This window comes from Prunus persica, chromosome G2 (assembly GCF_000346465.2).
Source record: "Prunus persica cultivar Lovell chromosome G2, Prunus_persica_NCBIv2, whole genome shotgun sequence".
NCBI lineage: Eukaryota > Viridiplantae > Streptophyta > Magnoliopsida > Rosales > Rosaceae > Prunus > Prunus persica.
The window spans coordinates 16,879,814-16,905,841 of NC_034010.1; the positions used below are offsets into that span (position 1 = coordinate 16,879,814).

At 35.2% G+C, this 26,028-nt stretch overlaps 3 protein-coding genes across 3 annotated transcripts; all 3 read left to right on the forward strand.

Annotated features, from left to right (window-relative positions):
• On the forward strand, positions 5,094–10,740 carry LOC18787374 (protein NRT1/ PTR FAMILY 7.2). Its single transcript, XM_007220136.2, has 5 exons — positions 5,094–5,249; positions 6,345–6,471; positions 7,167–7,384; positions 8,649–9,211; positions 9,469–10,740. The coding sequence occupies exons 1-5, from the start codon at positions 5,211–5,213 to the stop codon at positions 10,343–10,345; spliced, it is 1,824 nt and encodes a 607-aa protein (XP_007220198.1). The 5' UTR covers positions 5,094–5,210; the 3' UTR covers positions 10,346–10,740.
• LOC18785092 (ribose-phosphate pyrophosphokinase 1) lies at positions 5,633–24,986 on the forward strand. Its single transcript, XM_007218037.2, has 10 exons — positions 5,633–5,648; positions 18,277–18,449; positions 18,685–18,864; positions 19,225–19,473; positions 20,249–20,392; positions 20,682–20,849; positions 22,274–22,343; positions 23,353–23,434; positions 24,032–24,191; positions 24,569–24,986. Exons 2-10 carry the CDS (start codon positions 18,333–18,335, stop codon positions 24,605–24,607), a joined length of 1,209 nt encoding a protein of 402 aa, XP_007218099.1. The 5' UTR covers positions 5,633–5,648; positions 18,277–18,332; the 3' UTR covers positions 24,608–24,986.
• On the forward strand, positions 11,893–15,000 carry LOC18786747 (NADH dehydrogenase [ubiquinone] 1 alpha subcomplex assembly factor 3). The gene is made up of 6 exons (XM_007218450.2): positions 11,893–11,999; positions 12,218–12,406; positions 12,493–12,609; positions 12,950–12,984; positions 14,180–14,280; positions 14,646–15,000. The coding sequence occupies exons 2-6, from the start codon at positions 12,240–12,242 to the stop codon at positions 14,730–14,732; spliced, it is 507 nt and encodes a 168-aa protein (XP_007218512.1). The 5' UTR covers positions 11,893–11,999; positions 12,218–12,239; the 3' UTR covers positions 14,733–15,000.

The following is a 26,028-nucleotide window of genomic DNA, read 5'->3' on the forward strand; positions in this document are numbered from 1 at the left end:
GAAGAAAGAGATCTCATAGCGTATATCTTATCGCATTTCTTGTCTCTCTCTTGTTCTACACACACTCTCACACAATATACTATATGTTTCTCTAATAAATATGCGCACGCCCTGCCCCCTTTTTGAGATAGCGCACATATGCTCACATAAAAAGAAAAACACTCTCTCCTCTCCGAGTGTATACACATTTGTGTGGAAAACACACTCTCTGTGTAAAAAAAAATATATATATATGCGCTAAAGAGTATACACATTTCCCACACACCCCATGTTTTTCGAAATATAGAGAGAGAGAGAGAGAGAGAGAGAGAGAGAGAGAGAGAGGCATATAGAAGAAAGAAATGGGGTTGGGTATAGGGAGGGGATGTGATAGAAAATAGAGGTGGAGAGAGTGAGTGAGTGAGAGAGAGACAGAGACACAGACACAGACACAGACAGAGAAGAGATAAAAGATACGAGGGGAAAGGAAGGGGTGGGGTGGGGGGGGCGTGTTAAGGGAGGCAGAGAGGAGATAAGATAGATAGTTAAAGTTACTAGAATGCCCATGTCACGTCAGCACCCTTAACGGTTTTATGGACGGAAATGGACGGAAGTATGATAAAGTGAGAAAATTTAAGCAACTTTTAGAGATTCTGGGGCGTTAAGTGAGAAAATTTTATTTTAAGGGGGTAAAGTGAAACCAAACGTCCTTTTTAGAGGGTGAAACAGTAAATAAGCTTTTTTTAAATATAGCAAAATAATCAACCATTTAATTAATCATTATTGCAAATTCATCATGAATATTAGCCAAGGAGGACCATCGTGCAGCCAAAAGTACAAATTTGTTGAAATTACAAGCATAAGAATCAAAGTGGAGGAGTCTAAAGTAAAGACTACTCTACACTAAGAAACAAAAAAAATAAATGCAACTCCACCCAAATTGATAGGGCCTCACAAACCCTAGACACAACAAATTTTCAATGCTGAATCATAATTTCGGCATAGTCAATAAATCCCAAGATTATCAAATCTTGAGAGTGATTATCACTTGAATTCATATATTAAAGTCAAAAAATGGTTATCCATGGACAAGACAGCTAATGGAAAGGTCATCAAACCAGTTTGAAAATCTGCAATCAAATTTGATTAAATTCAACTTGCTGACACAACACCTGGACCCAACACCAAAAAGCAAAAACAATAACAATAACAAAAAAAATAAAATAAAATAAAATAAAATAAAAATAAAAAAAAATCCCTAGAAAGAAGATGTATATTTGCTCCTGCTTATTCATAAGCTGATTAATCTTTATCATGTTAAAAAAGTGATAAGCCACAAGCAACATGTTGCAATAGGAAAGAGCCGTGACTGAATTTCATAGCAGCAGCTGCTTTTCACATGCACTTATTATAAAAGCAAATCTGGACTTCAAGTCTAACCCTATACACAGCTAGGGTTTAGCTTTGAAAATTATGTATGAAAATGACTGGTTGAATGCGATTAAAGAAAAAAAAATATAGAAAATTTGTAGCTTTAAGCATGACATTGACTTTAAGTTGTCTCCTTGGACATGAGCCACCCACCACCATGGATCCACTTGAGCACTTGTAATATTTAAAACATGTGTTTTGATCTGATAAAAATATCGCAACTTGCTAGATCTGGTATAGTTTAGTTCAAAGTTTGTCAAATTCGTGTGGAGTTATGCACTGGACAAAGTAGGAAAAAGTTGTTGCCAACTTTGAGTTCCACATTAGAATACATGGAATGTGTCATATAAAGGAATTTTATTTGGGGTACCCATCATGATCCGCTCTATTAAAATATAAGCTCTCTCTGTTTAAATACAAGGTTTTAAGATGACATATACGTATGTGACTTCGCCATCTACTCGGGGTTAAGAAGCCCTACAAGACTATCGTGTATCGAAGGGATTTGAACTTATCATTTTAATTATAAGAAAAGAAATATTATTAGATTAAAAGCTAGTTGGTGTATAAGACGACGATGAAAGAAATTAAAATACTTCAATATGATAAGAAAGAACTGGTATTAAGGTTTTGAGCACTCAAAATTTCATGTAAACAAGGTTTAAGGGAAACCAGGAAAAAAAGGAAAAACTTGCCCATGTTTCTTTCTTTAATTTTATTATGATGTATAGAAAAATCAAAGAAATTGGTAAGGTTTACAGGTGTACCCAAAACCAATTCAAACAAGTATTGGTTCTTAAATACAGAAATACTTTGAAATTGCTTGACGTATAAGTTATATCTTATAAATCATGTAAAACAAGTTTATTAATGCCTCAAATCATACATATTAACTAATTACTTGCTCTAATGATACTTCTTTTCTCAGTGTTATAGAAGAAGTTTCAAAGTTGAATCCAACGACCCGAATCAAAATTCTATAAGTACACCTGGCATTAACATGCCAGTACCTTGACTAGAATTTAAGCTGTTTTTAGGTGACTAATTTTTCTTGATAATCTATTGATGCATGCATCCTCAAGAATTAATGAAGATTAATCCGGGTGTTTAAAAATCAGATTACTTTTTCCCCCTCTTTATTTAGAACTTTCTGGTGTGGCCCTCAATCATGGACCCAGGAAGCCTTTTTTCTCATGAAACAAAAATGTACATAAAATTTTATAAATCAAACAAAGTCACATTATAAGCAAATATAACACAAAAAATACAAAATATGAATAAATATAAAATCAAACACATTGTCCAACTTCAAAAAAATTTAAAGAGCTTACCTAGTGAAGTGGAACCCTTCTCTCTTTGAGTGTATCAAAATCTTTGATTATTGAATCTGAATCAATATCCACAGAAAGCTCTTTCTCAATGTAGACAATGAAAGAATCTGCGAGATACTCATCCTCTATTTTATTGCGAAATACAATCTTAACATGTTTTATAGCTAAAAATGCTCATTCTGTAGTTACAGTAAATATTAATCCGGATGATTAAAAATCAGATTACTTTTTCCCCCTCTTTATTTAGAACTTTCTGGTGTGGCCCTCAAACCAGAATGTCCATGTACTCTGAACTAAGAGCGTCCACTACACTTTTAAGCTTGAGTGGGCCGGCTGCTTCTAGCTCTTAGCACCAAATGAACTCCTGGTCATATTTGGCAATTTTTAGCATAGAAATTTATTTATCAATTGCACCCAATAATTCTATTCTAATAAATAAATAATTTAATAATTTAAAACAGAACATAATTGGAGAAAAAATGTATTTGTTCGGCCAAATCGATTGGCTGCAAAATGAAGTCCACATGACCCAAAAATCTAATCATTATTCACTCCAATTATCTTCTCTCTCTTTTTTTAATCCAAGACGGTGACATTTTTAATTAACTTTGTCCTATTTTTTCTTATTCAAACCCATTTTCATTCTCATTCGTTGATATTAGGATCGGTCGTCCATATTTTAAAATTTGGGATAAGTGCAAAATTAAGAAACAAAAATTGGATTTAATCTTCGCATTTATTGTCATTCATATAAGTCTTCTGACTTTTCTGCCAAAATAAAATTACATTTCTTTTTTGTATTTTCTGATGTAGATCTTTTTTTATATTTAAATTAACTATTTACTTAATTAATGTCTCACAAATATCTTACCATACTTCTATCACTACCATCTCCATGGCCAAAACCTTTTAAAAAAACTTTGCTATTACGTAGAATAAAAATATCGGCCATGGAGATAATATCAGTTCTTAAATTTACATATATATTGACCTGTATTTTGATATCAATCGTGACTACCAATTTGTTCGGGGTTAGTACATGGCTAGGTTAATTAGAGTTTATTTTGGTTAGATTTAATTTAATTAGGGATTTAAAACACCTACTAGCGTTGGGGGGGGGGGGGGGGGAAGGGGGAAGGGGGTGGGGTGTTATCCCTTGCCTGTTCTTCCTCTTCGTTATTTTAGATCAATATTAATGAAAATTAAGTATGGGTTCCTCTGTTGAAGGCCGATATCATGAAAATCTTGAACACGAGGTGAAATTACTTCATGGGGTATTTTTTTCAACCCAAAATATCTAATACAGCCCCGCCCGAGCCTACTCCTAACACCCCTTCAGGTAAGATAAATATATATATTCCATTGAGGGATCCCTCAAATAACTTATTTGAGGGATACCCTTGTAGGAAACACTCCGTATTGTATTTCACTAATCCAAATCGTCTATTTTGTAGATACTCATTCAAAGATTATATGTACAAAAAATCACTTGAATCCGATATCATTTTATCACTCAATTGAATTATTAAAATTTTAGTACTTTCTTAAAGCACCGTGTTCATTGATTTTGTAGGACACAATTGGATATCAAAACGGTTTCTAATTTGTATAATTATTTGCAATGATGATCTATGAATGTAGAATTCAAAAATAGATAGTTTCAATCGTTGAAAAAATATTTAAGAAAAAGTATCTCTCAAATAAAATTATTTAAATAATCTCTAAATAGAAAGAGACTGTATATATATTATATAAAAAATAAAGTTCATTGGAAGATATTTTCATAATTGGCTACTCTCCATTTTCCCTTAAGTCGGGCCTTACATATGTTTTACGGTCAAATTAAGTCCTCAAAAGCAGCCAAAAAGAAGTGGACAATCACGCATAATATCATATATGTTTGTTGGCGCATCAAACTCACAAAAAGAAACCACGTACAAAAAAACAAAATGGAACACCCAAAATTATGGTGAAAAACAGTCGTGCAGAAAATTAACAATTCATAAAAACAGTACAGGCATGTTTCAAACACGTCGATATCAAAGACAGCCTCACGTGAAAATGATGTGTTGTGTTGTGTTGTGCTGTGATGAGGAGGATGACTGTATCCAACAATGTCACGATTCTTTTTACCCTAAAGTCTGAGCCCGTCCCTTCTATTTAGTCCAGTCCAATCCAATCCATTTCTATGTTTCCTTCCTGTACATATCCTTTTCACCTACTTAGTCGACCAATTTTCCTGTGAACAGCTGTGGCTCTTTGTCTTAGTTTCCACGTACCTTTCCACATGTAATCCTAGCCGTTGATGTAATCTTGCCATCCTCTATATATATTATATCCCCCCACTCCTACTTCCTCCTCACCTTCGAACAAACACTTCATCTTTTTGTTCCTCCAATATATTTGATTCTCTCTCTCTCTCTCTCTCTCTCTCTCATCGTTTTGCTCCTTCAAGGTTTAGCCAAATACATGGCAATGGCCTGCTTAAATGTTTGCAAAGACGACCAGGTTAGTGAGATATATATATATATATATATATTCTACCTTCCATATCTCTGTGTGGTGCATGCAGCAGTTGTGTGTGTGAAAACACGTGTATATAAAGATCAAAGATCTTAATTTATATATGTGATGTTATGTATACCCCAAAAACAAAAACAAAAATCTTAATTTATATATAGTACTTCTGTAAGATTCACTTGTGTAAGATAGCTGTAATGTAAAACGAAAGTGCACTGACGACAAAGATATCACTGAAAAAACAATTTTTACGTGGAGCTAAACCAATATGGACAAGGAAATTACAAAACGAATTGGAGAAGGAATCCTACTTCCTCCCAACAATAAGATATTGTCATCCTCTATACTTCCTACCTTAGAACAAATCTCTCTCTCTCTCTCTCTCTCATCTTTTTGCTCCTCCTTTTGGTTATGGCATGCTTAAATGTTTGCAAAGATGACCAGGTTAGTGAATATTACCGTATATGATGATTTCTGACGAGTGATGTTACATGTATCACATTTACTGATTATTTTAGAAATTGATGACTAACATGTATATTAATTGAGGCATACACATCGTATCTACGGCAACTCGTTAAAGTTTATGATCAATGTGTAGTGAATGATATTCTAGGAGTGAAAGCGCAGATGGTTCGAAAAAAAAAGAATAAAGATCTTAATTATATATAGAATTGTTCTGTAAGATTCACTTGGTAAGATATGGAGAACTAGTGTAAAACGAAAGTCCACTCATGACTAAGATATCACTGAATTCAAATTGTATTTGAAGACTAAATGACACGGTGCATTATTCATGAGTGCTAAGATACAGATATTACCTTTTCCTTTTCCAAATTGGTATATTAATTACCTTTTGTTGATGTTTTGAGGCATGAATAATTTGCTAACAACTATGAAATAATTGAAATTTTAGGTAATAATTTAACAATATAACATGTCAAATTGTAACATCGTCGAAATTTGGTCATCAGGAGTTTTAACAGAGTGCGTATCAAAATCATTGATTTGAACATAAATAAATATTGCATTTAGATGGATAATTTATAGCGCTAACTTATTGTCACAAATTCAAATTTTCAGGAATATGTTGAGGAAAAGAACCAAAAGATCAAAGAAGTTTGTACCCTAGATGGAACCACTGATTGGTACGGTCGCCCTGCAGTCCGAGGGAGAACTGGAACATGGGTTGCTGCAACTCTCATATTAGGTATTTAACCCTATCCTTAATTATACTAATTAGCAACACGATTAGTTTAACTATCTATTTTGCTTTATCTTGTTCTGAGTTAGTTGTTTGGATGGAAGATGATCATGTTTGGTGGTCGCCTATTTTAAACGATGATGTAATATTTTCTTAATTAATATAATTTATGAGGTTCCTATAAAAGAAAATTGAACTTTATGTATTTCTGAAGTAATTTTATTTTCTGATTAGTTGGACCACCAAAATCATGTGATACTTTTGAGGTCTTTTCTCTTTTTCTTTCTAATGATGTGATATGATTTATAATGGATGACTTTAATTAGCTAAAATCAAATCAACAATAGCTGGTTTTTTTGACTTCTAAGCACAACTAGTTTGGGGGATGGAGAAATTTATGTGTTATAATCACACCGCCACGTGCTCTTCAACAGAGTAGAATTGTCATATATATCATTCTTCTTCTATATGTGGCCATCATATTATTATGCGACCACGGCCTGTTCTCCATTATTAATCAATAAGTGCTTATAATCATCATTTTAAAAAATGCACACAAATTGATTTATATCTAATCACCTACTAATTATGATCAACCACCCTAAACAATTGATTAATTATTGCGTATCAGAATCAGCTCTTTTTTTTCTTCTTTTTTTCCCTTCTTAAATTTCATAATCTGATCATGATCTGATCATCAGTGAATCAAGGGCTGGCAACGCTGGCATTCTTTGGAGTAGGAGTGAACTTGGTGTTGATGTTGACGAGGGTGCTGGGCCAAGACAACGCAGAGGCTGCAAATAATGTCAGCAAATGGACGGGAACTGTTTACCTCTTCTCTCTTCTTGGCGCTTTCCTCAGTGACTCCTACTGGGGGAGGTACAAGACTTGTGCTATCTTTCAACTTATTTTTGTCATTGTAAGTTATTTGCTATACTTGCCATTCAAAAACACTATTCATCATATTTTTCTGATTTTTATTAAAAATTAAAGTGCTTCATAAAAAAAACACTTGGAACCCCTTTATAGAAGGGCTTATTTAGGAGTGATTTTGGGTGCGCCAGAATCACTTACAAAGAGAATCATCTCCCACGTGCTTCTTCATATAGTTACTTTAAGTAATTTTAAGTGATTATGGGGAGAATCACCTTCAATGTGTTTCTCCATAAATTTACTTAAAATCACTTAACATGATTACATGGAGAAGTGATTCTTTATAGAAGCGATTATTAACCTATCCAGAATCACACTCCTCAAAGCTTTTATGATCTCAAAAGTATTTTTAAATTTTTCAGCCAAATACCATATAGTGCTTTTAACCTTTTAAGATGCCGTGCCCAACAAGCCCTAAGTCTCAAATATTTGTATGGAATATTTTAATTTTCTGTGAATAATAGGGATCACATGGTTTATTGAAAAATAATAATAATAATAATAATAAAGATTGGTGTGACTACCTCCTCTCTTCTTGGCGCTTTCCTCAGTGACTCACTGACTCCTACTGGGGGAGGTACAAGACTTGTGCTGTCTTTCATGTTTTATGGCCGATATGGAATTTGCTTTTGTAGGACCACTTCTGCTTATAAATGCTTTTATTGGACGTACTTCTATTTAAAGAAAGTTAAAATTTTTATTAAAAATTAAAGTGCTTTTTTGAAAAAACACTTGACAGATGAGAATTATTCTAAAATTAAGCACCACATTTTTAACAAGATTAACTACATCTTTCACGAAGATGAGATTCACTTGCATATAAGTGGTAGAAATAATTTATACCCTGGCGGAGCCACTCCTAGGCCTGGAGTGGCCCTGGCCCCTATATTTTTATCTCTCTTTTATTATATTATATATAACATATAGAATTTGTAATAAACAACTTATAATTTAAGTTATAGTTCCCTCTGAAACAAATTAGACATGACTAAATTATAAATATTTAGCTCTAAACATGTAATTATTGAATACTTAGGTGTTTTATATACTTGTATTTTTCACTTCGGCTCCCCAACTTTACAATTCTAGCTCTGCTTTGCTCTATGATAAAAAAATTTCAACTCTATAGATTGTCTTCTCTTTCCTCTTCTTTAGGTATATTGTGTTCAACATTATCTATATTTTTCTTGCAAGTATATACTCATGTAAATTTGTTTGTTTGTTTTTTCTTTTTTTTCTTTTTTCCACAGGGTTTGTCGTTGTTATCACTATCGACCTACATATTCTTACTCAAGCCTAAAGGCTGCGGTGATAAAAATACTCCATGTGGAGACCACTCAGCCTTTGTAATCGGATTGTTCTACATCTCTATATATCTTATTGCACTAGGAAATGGAGGCTACCAACCTAACATAGCTACATTTGGGGCGGACCAGTTTGATGACCAAGGGGACCCCAAAGAAGGGCAGTCAAAGATAGCCTTCTTTAGCTACTTCTACTTGGCTTTAAATCTTGGCTCTCTCTTTTCAAACACAATCTTGGGCTACTTTGAGGATAAAGGAATGTGGACTTTAGGGTTTTGGGCATCCACTGGCTCTGCTGCCATGGCATTGGTCCTGTTTCTTTGTGGTACTCCAAGGTACAGGCATTTCAAGCCTCAGGGCAACCCTCTCTCTAGGTTTTGCCGGGTGATGGTTGCTGCAACAAGAAAATGGAAGGTTGAGATGATGCCAAGTGGGGAGAATTTGTACGAGGAAGATGGGAAGGAATGCTCTCCAAATGATAGGAACATAGTTCACACCCATGGATTCAAGTAAGTTCATATGCTTTCCTAGAATTTTTAATTTTTAGGAACAAATTATATTTTTAATAGATAACATCAATAGTCACACGAATGTGTGCGGGACTGCTTTTGTATGAAACACTTTTATGCTATACTGTTTTTATTAAAACCACGCAAAAAAAAAAAAAATCACTAAAATACCAAAAGAACTCCAAATATAAGTCTCTTAATTCAGTAATTTTAATAAATGCTAAACACAATCCATATGTTTTGATTATTTTCACCAGATTCTTGGATAGAGCAGCAGTCATCACATCAAAGGAGAAGAACGAAATGGACAAGGGAGCTCACAATCCATGGCGCCTCTGCACAGTGACACAAGTAGAAGAAGTGAAATGCATACTGAGACTCCTCCCAATTTGGTTGTGCACAATACTTTACTCTGTAGTTTTCACTCAAATGGCATCACTCTTTGTAGAACAAGGTGCCTCAATGAAGACCACCGTTTCAGGGTTCCACATTCCCCCAGCCAGCATGTCAAGCTTTGACATTCTCAGCGTAGCGGCTTTTATCTTCATCTGCAGGCGGTTTCTCGATCCGCTTTTTGGCAGGCTTAGAAAGAAAAGACTCACTGAGCTTCAAAGGATGGGGATTGGTCTTGTCATTGCAATCATGGCAATGGTTTCAGCTGGAGTTGTGGAGGTGTTCAGGTTAAAATATGCAGTCAAAGAATGCAACAATTGTGAAAGTCCAAGCTCATTGAGCATATTTTGGCAAGTTCCTCAGTTTGTGCTTGTAGGAGCATCAGAAGTGTTCATGTATGTTGGTCAATTGGAGTTCTTCAATGGACAAGCACCTGATGGGTTGAAGAGCTTTGGGAGTGCTCTTTGCATGACTTCAATATCACTTGGGAACTATGTGAGTAGCTTGCTTGTTACAATTGTGATGAAAGTTTCTACTAGAGATGAAATGCCAGGATGGATCCCTGGAAACCTAAACAAGGGTCATTTGGATAGATTCTACTTTCTCTTGGCAGCTTTGACAACGGCTGATCTTTTGGTGTATATATTATGTGCCAAGTGGTACAAGTACATCAAGTTTGAAGCAAAGGTTGGAAATGACAATGGCGTGCACAATATTGGGCAACCTGAACTTGGAGTCTGATAAATTGATTTGGTTTCATCAATTTTCACTCGGGTTTGCTGGACTTGATGCTACGTCGGGTAATAAATAGAGGGTCTGAAAATAGGTCAAAATTATTGCATGTACCGGTTATATCTTTTTGACAAAATGCATGCACAAAATGCATAGTGGTCTTCGTGTGGAGTCGGTCTCATGTATGCTGTGAGAGAGATCATACATAGGCTGGTGAATTCTTAGGGATATGGGTCTAGTAGAGTTGCAATGATACTAGAGAAATGCCTTTTTCATTTCTCCATGTTGAGCACAAGGTGTTGTAAACAATAATATGTAAAATATAGTGTAGTCTTTCACATATATATATATATATATATGTATAATGTACCCTACGATGTGTAACACAATGTCTTTCCTTACTTGAAGTTTGCATTTGGTACACTTGGTCTTCCTTATTTATTTTTCTATTTAAAAAAATGTGGTATTCTTATTTTCCAACCACTTCTTTTATAAAAATTGAATTAGAAGTTATGTTATAAAATTACCTAAATAGATATTCCTCTGTTTAGATGAGGAGAAAATAACTCAGAATTTAGCCAAAAGTCTGGAATTTTAGAGAAGAAATTGACAATTCACTTGTTTGGCAACTTAAGCGTGGAATTTATTAAATGACGCGCTGAAAAAGTCGTGAAAATTGGGGCATCAAATTCCCGAGTTTAATTTCCACCAAAATATGCGTCATTTCACAATTCTCATAGTATTATTTACAAAATTCGACATACGTAAATTCAAACACTCTTCAATTGCTAGAAACTGAAATGATGGAAATATAAATTCCATCATTTTAGAATTCTATATAATTTTCAATTTTTTCATCTAAACGGAGGGATGGTAGAAAATTACTAGTATCGTGTAGTAGGCCCGCCCTCTCGGGTGAGCAAGTTGCACGACATCATAGGGCCCCAAGCAACAGGCCTCCAAAGGAAAATATAAGCCAACAATTAACGAGTCTGTATAAGCTGAGCTAGAAGTATAGGTGAAAAAAAATTAAAAAATGCACCGAAGGGTTTCGAACTTAAGAAACCAAATAACATAATAACATCAACAAATTATGAACCCAAGCCATATTTGGAGAATTCTAAACCCTAACATGTAAGATGTTTTTTGGTCAAAAACCACCTCTATGACATGGTTTGCGTTCGTAATTTGCTATTGTTATTTGTATCATCTTCATTATTCATCCTCTGCATCTCTAATGGGCTCTATATTGCTCATACATTATAGAGAGAAGTTATAAAAACTCAACTCCAACTACAATTTTGAATTGGGCCAGTTAGTGTGTCTACTTTCTTGCATCCGAGTTCAAATTCTCTTCAAATTCTCATTCTTCTAAATTAGAGTAGTGCGTTGTATGGATGGTGTTGAAGCTTTGAGATAATAAGGGGCCGTTGGATATAGTATTTGGGCCCCCTTAAGGTTGCTAAATCTACCTTAAGTGGACTAAAGACTGACCTGCGAGCTCTGGGCCAAATAAACCGGCCCGTGACCCATACCCATATGGTCCGCGCCAAGCTCGCTCTGCTGTTGTATATTCCCACTCAGCCACTCTTGAGCTTTTGGCAATGGCAGAACCTCTATGATGCTTTGCTACCAGGTCATCCAACCAATAAAAATCATCAAGGTAAGACTGCTTCAACATTTTTTTAGATTTGGACTAAACCCATGCATAATTTTTCATCTTCTTTGATTCCCTCTTGAAATTTTCAGCTTAAACTAATTTCTTTGATGAATTTAAGAGATTTTGATTTCTGGCTCTTTTTAGAACTCCATGTTTGAAATAGTGCATATGTGAATTAACACATACAAAAAGCAAACCAACCCATTTGCATTGCCACACAGAAACACAGAGAGAGAGGCAGAAATGGGGACGAGAGCAAGACTGCCAAGCCTCATTCGGAGCCTCCTAAAGGAAGCCCAGCCAAAACCCACATGCCAACAATCGCTGCCTTCGCTTAGACGCGCCTTCTCTCTCTACGATCAGATCAATCTCATTGACAACGTCCCTAATGACCAGCTTCGATTTCAACGGTATTCTCCTGCTGTGTCTTCTTTCTTTGGTTTTTGGCTCTTCCACAACCACCACTGATTACCATTTTGCCACTCTCTGTGTGAAGGTACACGGACTCAGGGTTCACAGTGAATGGGGTGGACTATGAAGGAAGCTTGCTTTGTGTTGGAAACATGTTGATGTCTTGGGCTCCCAAGAAATTCTCTGAAATCACTCCTGATAGGTCTTTACTCTATCTTTCTTTCTTTCTCTTGTTTGTTCATAGTAAAAATATTTACTTAAAGAATAATATTTAGAACAAGTGAAGGATATGGCTCAAGGTTGTTATTAGCATTTCAATTTTATTTTTCTTTCTTTTATTGAGAAAATTGCACCCGAAAAACTCGAAGTGGATGTTTAAATTATTGTTCTAGTTTTCCATCCATGCATGATACATGTATATATGCATCTGTGTACATTTGTGTATGAATGCATGAACTTGTTTTAGTTACTAGAACTGTGGAACATGTTGATTGTGAGGGAGAAGTAACTGACAATTTAATGGATTTTATGCTGTGATTCAGCCTGTCCATCTTCCAAACTGTGCGACCTGTGCCAGGTAAATTTCAAATTGCATTTTAATCCTGTTATGTTTCATATGTACCTTGTTTTAGGTTGTCCTCCGCAGATTATTTTGAATAGACATATAGACAATTTAGAGGGGCAAATTTCCTTTCTACAAGTAGCTTAAATGTTTCAATTTAAGATATCGTCTTAGTTTTCTTATATTCAATTCTGGATTGTGGTTTTTAGCTTTTTTTTTTTCCAATTTTGTTTAACATCATTTGACTCTAAGGAGTCTGATCTTTTCTGTCTGTATTTGGTAAGGAGGATTGCTTATCCTTCTTTTTATCAATACAATGTTTCTATGAAAAAAAAAATGGTTAAAAATCCTGGGGAACCCAGCTAATAATCTTATACAGATCATTAGGAAAGCATTTATTCAGTAGAAGGTCATGACTCATAAGTGCATTCTGCATAAGTACAAAGTCATAAGTGCTAAAGTCATAAGTACATTTTTAGCTTTCTCATTCATTTGAGTTGTTTGGCTTTATTCCCAATATATTGGGCAGATATCCAGTTTAAAAGAAATGTGATTTTTGATACATCTTTGATCATGCTTCATACTTTGCTACCAGTCTATGTGACATGCTTTAGAGCTCCTTCATGCATACATCTATGTTTAGCTCCTTTCTCATCTGCAAAAACAAAACAATTTAAGGAGAGAGGAAGGTAGGATGCCTTATCGTTCCTGTCTCCCTTTTGAGAAATATAGTTGGTGTGTAGATGCGAAGATGAAGGTGAAGGGATGTTAGGAAACTAATGGAGAAGATGATGGGAAAACGAAGTTAACGAAATAACATTTTAGAAACTGGAAACACAAATGGTGTAGTTTTGTGAAGTCCTATCATATCTGAGGATAATGGTAATGACCTGGTGAAAGCAGAGACGGTAGCACATCCCTAATGCCCTCCTTTCTCCATATTACTTCACAAATGCAGAAATGAATGACTGGTCTTGATTGAGTTGTACCATAAAAATTCGATTAAAAAAAAAAAAAAGGTTGTACAGTAAATTTATGCCCCCAAGTAAATAATGACAACACGCGTGTTAATAGCTTTTAGATCACGTGACAATCACTGGAAATATGATAACTGGGTTTACTCTTTATTATGAAATTTAGCCTATTTCAGCTACAGTTTAAATGATAAGCTCTGTTGTAGCAGTATTGACCGCTTCTTTTGAAATTTCAGAGATTTTGATTCTTGGCTGTGGGAGGTACATTGAACCCGTAAGTCCTGAACTACAACGCTTCATCCGGTCTACTGGAATGAAATTAGAAGCCATTGACTCGGTATACTTCATTGTTACATTTTTTTACTCTGACTTCATTCTTTCTTGCATTATGCTGGTCTGGTCATGTAGTGTTTGGATACATCTGACAAATAAATGACCAACATAGTTTTCTAAGCAAAGCCAATATCACCTCAAATGTTCTAGGAACTATGTTGTGTCCACCTTGTCCATGACCACAACCAAATCACCACAGCCCCTAGAAGCGTCTTGCTTCCTGAAATATATGGGTGCTTATAATTCACTCTCTGATAAGTTTTTTATTTGCATTAAACTTATGTGGTGCTCCAGTTGAAATGGGCTTTGGTAATGGTAACAATGGTGATTCTACTACCAAATTCATAATAGTGTCTTCTTTTGTTTCAGAAAAATGCTGTATCAACCTACAATATACTCAATGAGGAAGGGAGGATTGTGGCTGCTGCGCTTTTACCGTATGGGATTTCGTCATGATTGTTGGACTTACAGCAGGATGCTTGCTAACTGCATCCTTTTAATGACTATCGATCTCCTGACCACAAGGTGCATTCAGCCTCAAGTAAATGCCTCCATTGATTTGGACGCAGCGTGTAGTGTAATTAAGTTGTCTGTGAAGCGTTTTTCTACTTTTCTTCTTAAATTTATCAAGAAGTTGTAACAAATTTTGAAGAGCCAACTTTGATGCTACTTTCGGAGTTATTTTTCCTTCAAGGCGTATATATATGCATTGTATCCCTCATCATACTACCATACAAATCGATAGAATAACGATTTTATTTATTTAAATTTGAAAGTTTCATCTTTTAAAACTTAAAAAGTCCTAAGCTAGATTTATTGGTGAATTGGGTAAACGTAACTGAATTCAAACTTCCTTACCTTTCAACTTACACAACTTAGACAAATTAACTCCCTAATGTAATTGCCAACGGGTTGTAGACCAGTAGAAAAGGGTCTTGATTTGTAGACATAGATAGTATGTATGTATGTAAGAAATCCCTCTTTCTAATTTTGGCCCAAAAAAAAAAAAATTCCATTATGTAATTAATGGGGCTGTTTTACTTTTACGCATGACACACATGGGCAAAATGAGAGAGAATTTAAATGACAAGCATGAGAATTTGAATGAAAAGTTTGATTTGATTGTGAATACAGAGATGTTAAACAAGGTGCCTATAAATGTGGTCTCCTTAAGAGCATTTCCAGCAACTCAGGCTAGAGGGGTGGGTGGGTTTCGGGCCCAAAAATCGTTTCCAGTAGCAAAGGTTGGCCCGGGCAGGAGGTGGGGGCCACAAGATTGGGCTGGCTCGCACGCGAGCCCTATTTTTGGGGCCCTCGCAGTCGAATTTTTTTTACCATTGGCCCTTGTAACGCACGCGTCAACGTTAAAAAAAATTCAAACGCACCCGTTACAGTGCTGCCAACGACTAGCAACTAGGGGTGGGCACTCAAATCGGCGAACCGGAAATCCAAACCGAACCGCACCGAATCAAACTGGGAAAAAACCGAGTTGACCAAAAAGTCAAAAACCGGTCAAAAATCGAACCGGACCGGTTTGGACCGGTTCCATGTCTTCAAAAACCGAATCGGGGCAAACCGAACCGGTGAAACTAAAAAAATATATAATTTCAATATATAATTTATATTTAATGCTATATTTTTAATTTCACTAAAAAAAAACATAATATTTATCCAAGTTCAATGTCAAAATATCTCTCTTTTCTCACTTTAATATTTATTTTTTATATGAAATTGAATAATTTGTTAATTTTCAAGTAAAAAAATAATATTTCAGTTGAGAATTGTATTAAAAAGTAATTTAAAAAAATAATTTTTATAATCCGGTTCAAAACCAAACCGGAACCGGAACCGGACCGAAACCGGTTCAAACCGAACCGGACAATTTTTGAAATTTTTTTTATTAAAACCGAACCGAACCAAACCGGATAAATAGTATTGGATCGGTTCTAATTTGAGGCAAAAACCGGTCCAAACCGAACCGTGCCCACCCCTACTAGCAACCATGCGGCTTCGTTTGAGTTCTCCAATCGGATTTTTTCCTCCAATCCAACGACAGCGAATTTTTGTGCAATAAAATAATGAAAAAATTACCCAAAAATTAATGATTTTTTTTTTTTTTTTGCTTTCTATAAATGCCAACCAATAGTCTTCACTTGTAACATCAAATCCTCATACATTTTCTTCTCCTTCAACTATTATTCACTTTCTACTCAATATTTTTTTCACTTTCAAGTTTTATTTTTCTCTATTATATTATGGCTTCTTCTATCGAAACCGGAGGGGCATGGAGCATCATGGAAGATGTTCTGTTGTGTGAGTGTTGGGTCCAAATTAGTCATCGTCCTGTCTCGGGCAATGAGATGAAATTATGTTATATGTGGAGAAAAATTCATACCAAATTTTGTGAAAGATTGAGTTCGACCTGTATAGAAATGACATTGTCTAGTAGGTGAAAAATTCTCAATAAAGAGTTGGGGAAATGGAGAGGTGCCTTGGCAAAAGCGATGGACAACTATAGAAGCGGGGAAAATCTTAGCAATGAGGTAAATTATTTGTAATTTTCTTTTATTAATTTTAATGTCCTATTAATTTTTTTTATAATGTTTATTGCAATTTTTTATATTTTTGTTAATATTTCTTGCATTTCCAATATTGATTTAAATGTTTCTTGCATTTCCAATATTTTGTTAATATGTCTTGATTTTTCAATAAATTTTAAATATTTCTTGCATTTCCATTATTTTGTTTATATTTGTTGCGTTGCCAATATATTTTTAAGTTTATTGCATTTCCAATATATATTTTTTATATAGATTATGCAAACACAAATGTGGTATGGTGCTACTGGGCAAGGCAAAAAAAAATTTCAACCATGACCAATGTTGGGAGGTGGTGAAGAATTGTAAGAGATTCTGAATTATTCCAACGGGTCCGATCGTGGTGTTGAACGAGACGCCACTCCATGATTCACCGGCATTTGATTCGTCTATGGATTCCTCAATGAGTCAAGACTCACCCATCCAAAAGGAGCCGAGGCCTATTGGGAGAAAGGCGGTGAATGCAAAGAGATGGAGTAATTCTACTAGTAATATATTTAAATTTTTAGAGGAAATTGCAAGGCAAAGCTACATGAGAATTGAAATAGACATGAAAACCCAAGAAGACGAGAGGGCAATTCAAGTACAATATGCAAAAGAAAGGGAGTATGTATGCCAAGAAAACATTGAGAGGAAGGATCGGGAAACCATGACCATGGATACAAGCCATATGTCCCCTGAAACAAAACAATTTTGGAAGCTAAAACGAAGGGATGTTATGAGACAAAGACATTTGGTTAAATGATCAAAACCATTAAGTTAGTTTGCTTGCTCCTTAGTTCATTGTATTTTAATGTTTTGTTTTATCTGAAATTTGAAATTTGAAATTTATCTGAAATTTGAAATCGAAAATCTTATCCAAAAATTTTATCCGATAATAAATATTGACACGTATGAACCCAAAAATCTAATCCGAAAATATTATCCAAATTAATTGTTTAGGTAAAAAAATTTGTGAAAAAAATAAAAAAATGAATAGTGTTTGCCCTTTGCCATGGCAACGGGTGGAAACACACATTACTTTTTGCAAAGGCGGCCACTATATACCTGAATAGTAGTTGCCCTAACCCCCTTTTACTATAACAAATGACAAACTGCTGGAAATGCTCTAACATAGCATGTGAAATTTAGTTACGGCTATTTATCCTGAAATAATCCTTTTGGATAAAAATGGAAATTACCTAAAAAAAGAAATATTAAAGATGGAATTTTGTCCTAATCCGTACGAAATGTTAATGGTGCCAAATAACACCGTTTCTTCTACTACCTGAACGCCCTCCCGCGCCACTGGAAAGAGCTGAGAAATACCAAACTCTCCACCACCGGTCTCCGCCAATTATGAACTCTCTAAACCTTCAATAAAACCCCAAACCTCCAAAACCCTAAGCCCTCATTCAGACTCCTCTCTCTCTCTCTCTCTCTCTCTCTCTCTCTAGAACTGATTGCTACTCTCAAAGAAATGACTTCGCTGCTTCACCCAGCTTCGCCATTCTCTCTCGCTTCTCGCGAATCTCTACGCACTCGCACTTTTCTCCCTAACCGTTCTTGCTCTCGAATCGCAGCCCCAAACGGCGTGGTAAGCCACTACAAAGCTTTCTTTTCTTTCTTGTTTTCTTTCTTTTTCCAGGACAAGCTTTCACTTCATTTCTTTCATTATATTATTTTCTATGTCTAGAATTCATTTCTTTATTTCGAATAATTAGTTTCAATTTGAGCGTTCGAGTCTGAAAATAGGAGTTTTTCCCTCTTTATCAGTTCAATTTTTTTGTCAATATGATTAAAATTTGTTTATTCTGAATAATGTATTGTAGAGGTGTAATGTGGGAGATCCTTTGAAATATGCAAATGGTAAGCCATCAACTCCACTATTGAAGACTGAAGAAATGGCGCCCAACTTTTTGGCCACGGAAACGCATTTGGTGAATGCAACTACCAAGAACGATACAAGACTCAGGATATTTTCCGGCACTGCAAACCCTGCGCTTTCTCAGGTATACATTTAAACAAATTTACCATTTATGTTTATTAATATTTGTTTTCATATGGTGATTTGTTATTCAAAGTGGAGAAATTCTCTTGATCGTATCTTTTGCTCTTTGGTAGACCGGGAAAAGTTTTCCTATCCTTCTTTGTTTTTTGAGAAAACATTTCCTGAGGCACAATCTAAAGAAATGCTCATATTTCTAAGGAATTTTTCCATTCAAACAAACATCAAATTGTTTTTTATTTATTAATAATTTAAGAAACTTCTGCTTGGAACTATTTTCCGCTACAACAAATGGAGCTATGTATTGTAAACATATGAATCCTTTGATTGCAGAATGTCTGATGTACTTTTGTGTTTTTGATAGGAAATTGCTTGCAACATGGGTCTGGAACTTGGAAAGATTAAGATAAAACGCTTTGCTGATGGAGAGATATATGTTCAGTTGCAAGAAAGTGTGAGAGGGTGTGATGTATATCTTGTGCAACCCACATGCCCTCCTGCAAATGAAAACCTTATGGAGCTTCTGATAATGATTGATGCCTGTCGGAGGGCGTCAGCCAAGAATATTACCGCTGTGATTCCATATTTTGGATATGCCAGGGCTGATAGAAAGGTAACTTAATAATATTATATATTGAGCATAAAAAGATATGAGGTTCTGGGAATGATTGATGCATGTTGTCCTAGACTCCTAATACAAATTTGACTAAATTTCTTGATGAAGAGTTATTGCATTAAATATCATCCATCAGTCTCCATTTGCTGGAGGTCATGAGTTTAAGTCTGATGGACGGCAATTGTTGAATAAAAAGAATTATCATAGATGAGCTGGAATTAATTGTGTTTTTCCTATGGTAGATTGAGGAACTTTGTACAAATAAGTTGGTGTTGGAGTCTGGGCTTTAAAATTTTATTGTTGATAACATGAAACTTGTCCCTCAACTAATTGCTTGTAATTATCTGACCTTCATCAGGTTTAACTTTACTCCCCATAACATTTTTGGTCAATCATCTGTTGTGATTTATGATGTAGAGAATTAATTTATCTATGTGTATATCTTAAGTTTGTAGATATACGAGGGAAACTTAAGATAGATTCCTTAAATCTGGTTTGTTTACATCCATTAAGAAATTTCAGCCCACTAGCATTAAGATTGAGACTGAATATAATTTATACGCAAATTATTTCAGGAAATAGGTTGGGCTATTACATAGGCTCATGAATAGTCAGATGTTTAGAGTCCTGAGATAATAGCATATGTGCAAATGCATTATGTGGCAAATCCCACAATGCTTAACTGATTTTAGTTGAAATTGGGATGTAAGGGTTGAACCAGTTTTAAGTTCAAGTTTGTTTTACTTATTATCTTGAATGTTGTTTGTTCCAGACTCAAGGGCGTGAATCTATTGCAGCCAAACTTGTTGCAAATTTAATTACAGAAGCAGGTGCAAATCGTGTTCTTGCATGTGATCTTCATTCTGGGCAGTCTATGGGATATTTTGATATTCCTGTGGATCATGTATATGGCCAGGTAATAGACCTGTAATAATTTGGTTTGTTTTGTTTCATTATTCACAGACCAGGGTGTTGGACTCTTACAAGAATGCTATTTGGCCACCTGAAATGAAATAAAGTTGAATTGACATGAAATTTAAAATTGGCTGAAAGCGATATTTCTATCTCAACATCTTTTAAGAAAGCAATTCTACAATTATATTAATAAGATTCTAAGTAGCATTAATTTTGGACTTCTAATTTTTGGACATTTCCTCTTATGTATTCACCATTTTTATATGTAATTTTCCTTTATGTATATCCAGCCTGTGATCCTTGATTACCTCGCCAGCAAGACTATATGCTCTGATGATTTGGTAGTGGTCTCACCTGATGTTGGGGGTGTTGCTAGAGCTCGTGCGTTTGCAAAAAAATTATCTGATGCTCCTCTAGCCATTGTTGATAAAAGACGCCATGGGCACAATGTGGCAGAGGTACGAACTATTCAGATGAATTTGTTACAGTTACCTCCCATAATTTTCTTGTTCTCACAATATCTTGAAGTGACACATGAAATTGTTGGAAAGATAAATCATTGCGAAACCTCATCGTTTATCAAGCTTAGATAAGCTGATGCAGACTACGAGGGACCAGGTTTATCTGATGATGTTGCACAAGAAATGAAAACTTAACAATTATATATTTTAAGGCCAGATGTGATCACAGATAAGCACACTTAAGTTACCAAGTCATGATTTTGAAGTCTTGTAACAAGTGAAAGCGATGATTTTTCTCTGATTTTATTTGTTCTTTCTAGAGTCCAAAGTTACATATTACAAGTGCAATGAATCTTTAAACTTTTTCATCATAACTTATAAATGTTATAGTTAATAGTAATTGTTTCTTCATAATATGCATATTCTATAATTATTTGGAGTTTTAGATATTTGGTTCATTTGTGACAAGTTTTCTATAGATCTTTGCACGTTATCCCAACTAATGAAATCATCCTTCCTCCTTTCATCACTCTCCTACACGAGGATCTACAAATAGACATGAAATAGGTAGCCTGCTACTTAGTACCGATTGCATCCATTTTCCATTTTCCTACTCGACATCAAATTATTAACATGAACATAAACGGGGAAAGGAGATCCAGCTGGCTAGACTCTCTAAATGCTCCAAAACTCCCTTTTGGTCTTCATTAATTATTACTGAAGATTTCACTGATTTCAGTTTCAGGCACCCACCGATCAATGGCTACCACCTGCTTCCAATTATTCTTGCAAACATTAATCAATGTTTTCTAACCAGCTCAAAAATAAAACTGAAAGGCTATTATAATAACTCAAAATTAACTGAGCTAAATATCCATTGATCGACAACCTCCATCTCCTTCCAAAATCTTTTCTATCCAGCTCAAGATCTAGGAAATCCCAATCAATGGTTCTACGCTTTTCTGAAATCAATCTTAAAAACTACCCCTCCTTGTTTCTCAGTTGATACTCCTTGACCTTTTCATTTGCAACGTCACCCTATTTTATCTGAGATATCAATCTTTTCGTTAACTTAAGACCTCCTATTGTTGTTCTAACTGTTGTTTAGCTCTGAGTCCAGACATATCCATGGTCACTACTTCACCTTGAAAAATATGGTTACTTGATTGCATTTCTACCATCTCTACCCTGCCATTAAACTTCCTCCACCCGCTCGCGAGGTATTACAATTTTTCTCAGAACAACCCCTGTGCTTTGTTTCTCAGAAGTCTTGATGTACACCCTTTCTTTCTGTTTTCTTTTCTTCTTCCATCATTCACCTATGCATAAGTTTTACTTTTTAAGTCCTTTTTTTTTTTTTAAATAGTTCCATATGGAAACATATATTGCAACTCATTTCTATAACATGAACTACTTTGCAGGTGATGAATTTGATAGGTGACGTGAAGGGAAAAGTAGCAGTTATGGTGGATGACATGATTGACACAGCTGGTTAGTTTGTACATGCTCTAATATGTTTTATAACATAGAACATAAATAGTACGTTTGAAGAAAATTATATAAAATAATGTAGAACATTAAATACCGATGTTGACCCTAGCTCATGATGGTAAAGCTATATTCTGGAGAAATGATAATCAACATAGTTAATTGAGAGAGGTGGATTTTAGTGCAAAAAGAAGGATCTTGCCTATTGACGCAAATGTCATGGGAAGGGAAGTCATCATTAGCTTAGTTAAATTAGAAATAGGGGTTTCAAAAGAAAGGACAACTATGTCTCAACCTGTAAATAATAGTATAGCTCTTCTGTAGGTGTAAACAATTTTTCTTAACCCTAGGAAACAATTTTCCTTTTTGATGGAGAGACTTGATTCATGTTTACAGCCTTCAAATGCTTCTTGGAGGCTTGGAGAAGGGTTATTCCTTGTTTGATAGTCTTTTAGGTGGGTTTAAGATGTAATTGTGCCAAAGCCTACACATGGAGTTATCTGACAGACCTGGAAATCAAATCGTAGAGAGATGCTAAGGACAGCTGTCCCTGTTGCGACTGCTCAATTTTGACTGTCTGTGCATTCCACGCTTCAGTGGGCCCCATACTGAGACCACCAGTGTGAAATGTACCTGGAGTTCTTCTAAAAAAAATGTACCTGGAGTCAGTCAATACACAGTTCTTAGAGTTCTTCCAAATCGAGTTATTAATATACAATTTGTACTTCCAATTAGTGCATCAGTTGTTAACTATGCATTAGTGAAAACGCCAAAAATCTTCTTGTATATTCTAGTTTCAGGAAATCGTAAGTTTGTCCATGCAACCTCTCCTATTCCCATTCTGTTACAATTTTAGCTACAATTGCCACAAATTATTTTGGTTCACTGTCATGGTTTTTGAATTGATTTATGTTCTCATAATTATTTCTTATGTTCTCAACTAGTCTTTGCAGTTATATCCTTGGTTGTTATTCTTGCAACAAAGTATTATTGTTTGGCTTGTGGCATATAGGGACTATCACGAAGGGTGCAGCTTTACTACATCAAGAGGGCGCCAGGGAAGTCTATGCATGCAGTACACATGCGGTTTTTAGGTATGTTGAATTTATCTGGTGCATGAATCTCCACTTTCACTCTTTCGGTATGACATATAGAGAATTTTTTTTCGGCAGAGGTTGTGATCTTGACAATATCCACTGGTGCCAACAACCATTAGTTCTTTTTTGTTAATCTTATATGGTACATATTGACTTGAATGTGAGAGAGTGTGCCTTTATTGTAAAGGTATGGCTTGCCCAAAGCGACCTGATGGTCGCAGGAACACCCTCTGTTGAAAGTATAAACAAAGGTGTGAATGTGTATCTTGCCATCCTCTGTTTCGACATGCATTATAATTAGGTGAAAGGATCCAATAAAGTATCTGCAGATTTGATATATGATTGTCATTTCTAGTTGATTGACATTTAAGGAATGAGTTCTAGGCAAAGCCTTTGTTTTGTTGATACCTCCTTTCTGCACGAATCTAATCTTGACTTTTGCTATTGTTATAAGCCATAGTGATGTTCTGCATCACAGTCACTGTTTACAATAGCATGCTGGAATATTCCATTTAGTATTTGAGAATCCCATTTAGTATTTATGCATTCGTTATTACTTACATGAATATTTACTTTCACTTTTCCTTTTTGCAGCCCTCCTGCTATAGAGAGGCTGTCTAGTGGTTTGTTTCAAGAGGTGATCATAACAAATACCATTCCAGTGTCAGAGCAGAATTATTTTCCCCAGCTAACTGTCTTGTCAGTAGCAAATCTTCTGGGCGAGACCATATGGCGTGTTCATGATGACTGCTCTGTGAGTAGCATATTTAAGTAAAATTGGTTTAATATTGATTGTGAATGAAATTAGTTCATTCCATACTGTTACATAAACAAATTCAATTGATTTGTTTGTTCTACATTCAACTGGTGAAATGGATCCTATTGAAATAGAATCAGTACCAAAGGGGAAAAAATGTCCTGTACCATCCAATTCTTTGACGGATATCTCATGTGTCTCTGCTCCATGTTCTGAAGCATATGCTTCTACTTCTATACTTCCCTTTGAGTTCTATTAATATACTCAATTACCCTCTTAGTTTTTATCGGAGAGGAATTAAATGTTTTCATAGCTTTTACCATTTAACTCCGGAAAGCAGTTCTGAGAGTTGTTTCATTCTGAATTTTTGTCAGGGTGTCCTTGAACCCTTTTCCACCTTGGGCATTGATTGATCAAATTCATGTCGGCGGTGCGCTTCCCAGCTTCTGTTAGACTGTTACTGCCAAATAGCTACCTTGTCGGAAACAAGATTGTCAATAGAAAAATAAAAGAATTTTTTTTCCAGATAGAGGCCCTGCTTTATAGGTTGTTGTTTCGAAACTTTGTACAATCGGAGGTTGATTGGAAGATACTTATCAGCACTTGAATTGAACCCCACCTAGGGCATCATTGAATCGCATTTCCCTTTTTTCTCCCTTTAGAGGAAAATGGTTGGTGAACTATATTACATAATCAGCATTGTTGTATGATATCACCGTTTTGTCCTTGTAAGCTCCCATTTTGTCAAGTAATCAATCATATTATTGCTTGCGTTTTGTTTTTCTCATTCAATCATTACTATCTTAATATGGCTTTAATTGTCATCCAACAAAAAGTTGTGATCTTTATTTGTTTCAACATGTGTGTTAAAATGTGTGGCAAGGAATTGTGTTTTCTTCTCGAGATTTTAGTGTTGAAGCTGAACTGAAGCAGAATTTTTTTGGAAGACTTTCCCAGGCCATGTTTGATAGGGAGGATTAGATTGGACTAGCTTGGACTAGTAAAATGCTTAGATTTCAGGTGCAAGGAAGAATGTGGGTGTTGTCTTCTAACTTGGAGGATGAAGGTGGACTATTCATATGAGATTGATGTCTAAAACTTATCCCCACTAATCCCCTTGAAAATGGTGGGATTAGTAGAGATAAGTTTTAGGTATATGAACCTCTTATGAATTATCCATCCTAATCCTCCAAGTTAGAAAACAACACTCATACTATTCCTTGATTGCACATGAAATATGAGTATTTTACTAGTCCAATCTAATCCTCCCTATCAAACATGGCCAGTGGACCTGAAAATGGGTCAGTTGAATGCCACTCTCGAAAATGAGAGGCAAAATCAATCATTCTTAAAACTGGCTTCTAATGGAAAGCCACCGGCCAAAAATTGCTCGGAGTTGGATCCATCAATAAATTCGTCAATGAAACACGATGGACCCAGTGGTAAAAAAATTTAGGGATTCAAACACAGAACCTCAGGTGTTATCTTCTTAATATTAGAACTTAGAAGAGATCTCAAATTTGTATTTCTTATTTTCGTTGATAAAAAAACCAAAAAACAAAAAACAAAAAAAGGGCTAAAAGTCGCAGTTTTTGACAGATAATATTAATATCAGATTAATCAACTGTCTTCTTTTGAACTCTCCCACTTACATAGGCTACATGAGTCTTATAGGTCTCTAAATTTTATGAGTGAAGAGTTTGGTGTTTCTTTCTGATATTATTGCGCCAAAGAATAGTGCATCAAAATTACTGTTTTTTTTATAATATAAAAAAATTCATCATCATATGTATGTGCACGTGAGATTTATTGAACACAAGTTGCCCTAATTTTT

Coding starts and splice junctions, on each gene's coding strand:
- LOC18786747 (XM_007218450.2), top strand. CDS start 12,240: ATGGGGACGAGAGCAAGACTGCCAAGCCTCATTCGGAGCCTCCTAAAG. Junction 12,610..12,949: donor TCTGAAATCACTCCTGATAG/GTCTTTACTCTA, acceptor GCTGTGATTCAG/CCTGTCCATCTTCCAAACTG. Junction 12,985..14,179: donor AACTGTGCGACCTGTGCCAG/GTAAATTTCAAA, acceptor TTGAAATTTCAG/AGATTTTGATTCTTGGCTGT.
- LOC18785092 (XM_007218037.2), top strand. CDS start 18,333: ATGACTTCGCTGCTTCACCCAGCTTCGCCATTCTCTCTCGCTTCTCGC. Junction 18,450..18,684: donor TCGCAGCCCCAAACGGCGTG/GTAAGCCACTAC, acceptor AATGTATTGTAG/AGGTGTAATGTGGGAGATCC. Junction 20,850..22,273: donor ATGGGCACAATGTGGCAGAG/GTACGAACTATT, acceptor ACTACTTTGCAG/GTGATGAATTTGATAGGTGA.
- LOC18787374 (XM_007220136.2), top strand. CDS start 5,211: ATGGCAATGGCCTGCTTAAATGTTTGCAAAGACGACCAG. Junction 7,385..8,648: donor TTCAACTTATTTTTGTCATT/GTAAGTTATTTG, acceptor TTTTTTCCACAG/GGTTTGTCGTTGTTATCACT. Junction 9,212..9,468: donor GTTCACACCCATGGATTCAA/GTAAGTTCATAT, acceptor TATTTTCACCAG/ATTCTTGGATAGAGCAGCAG.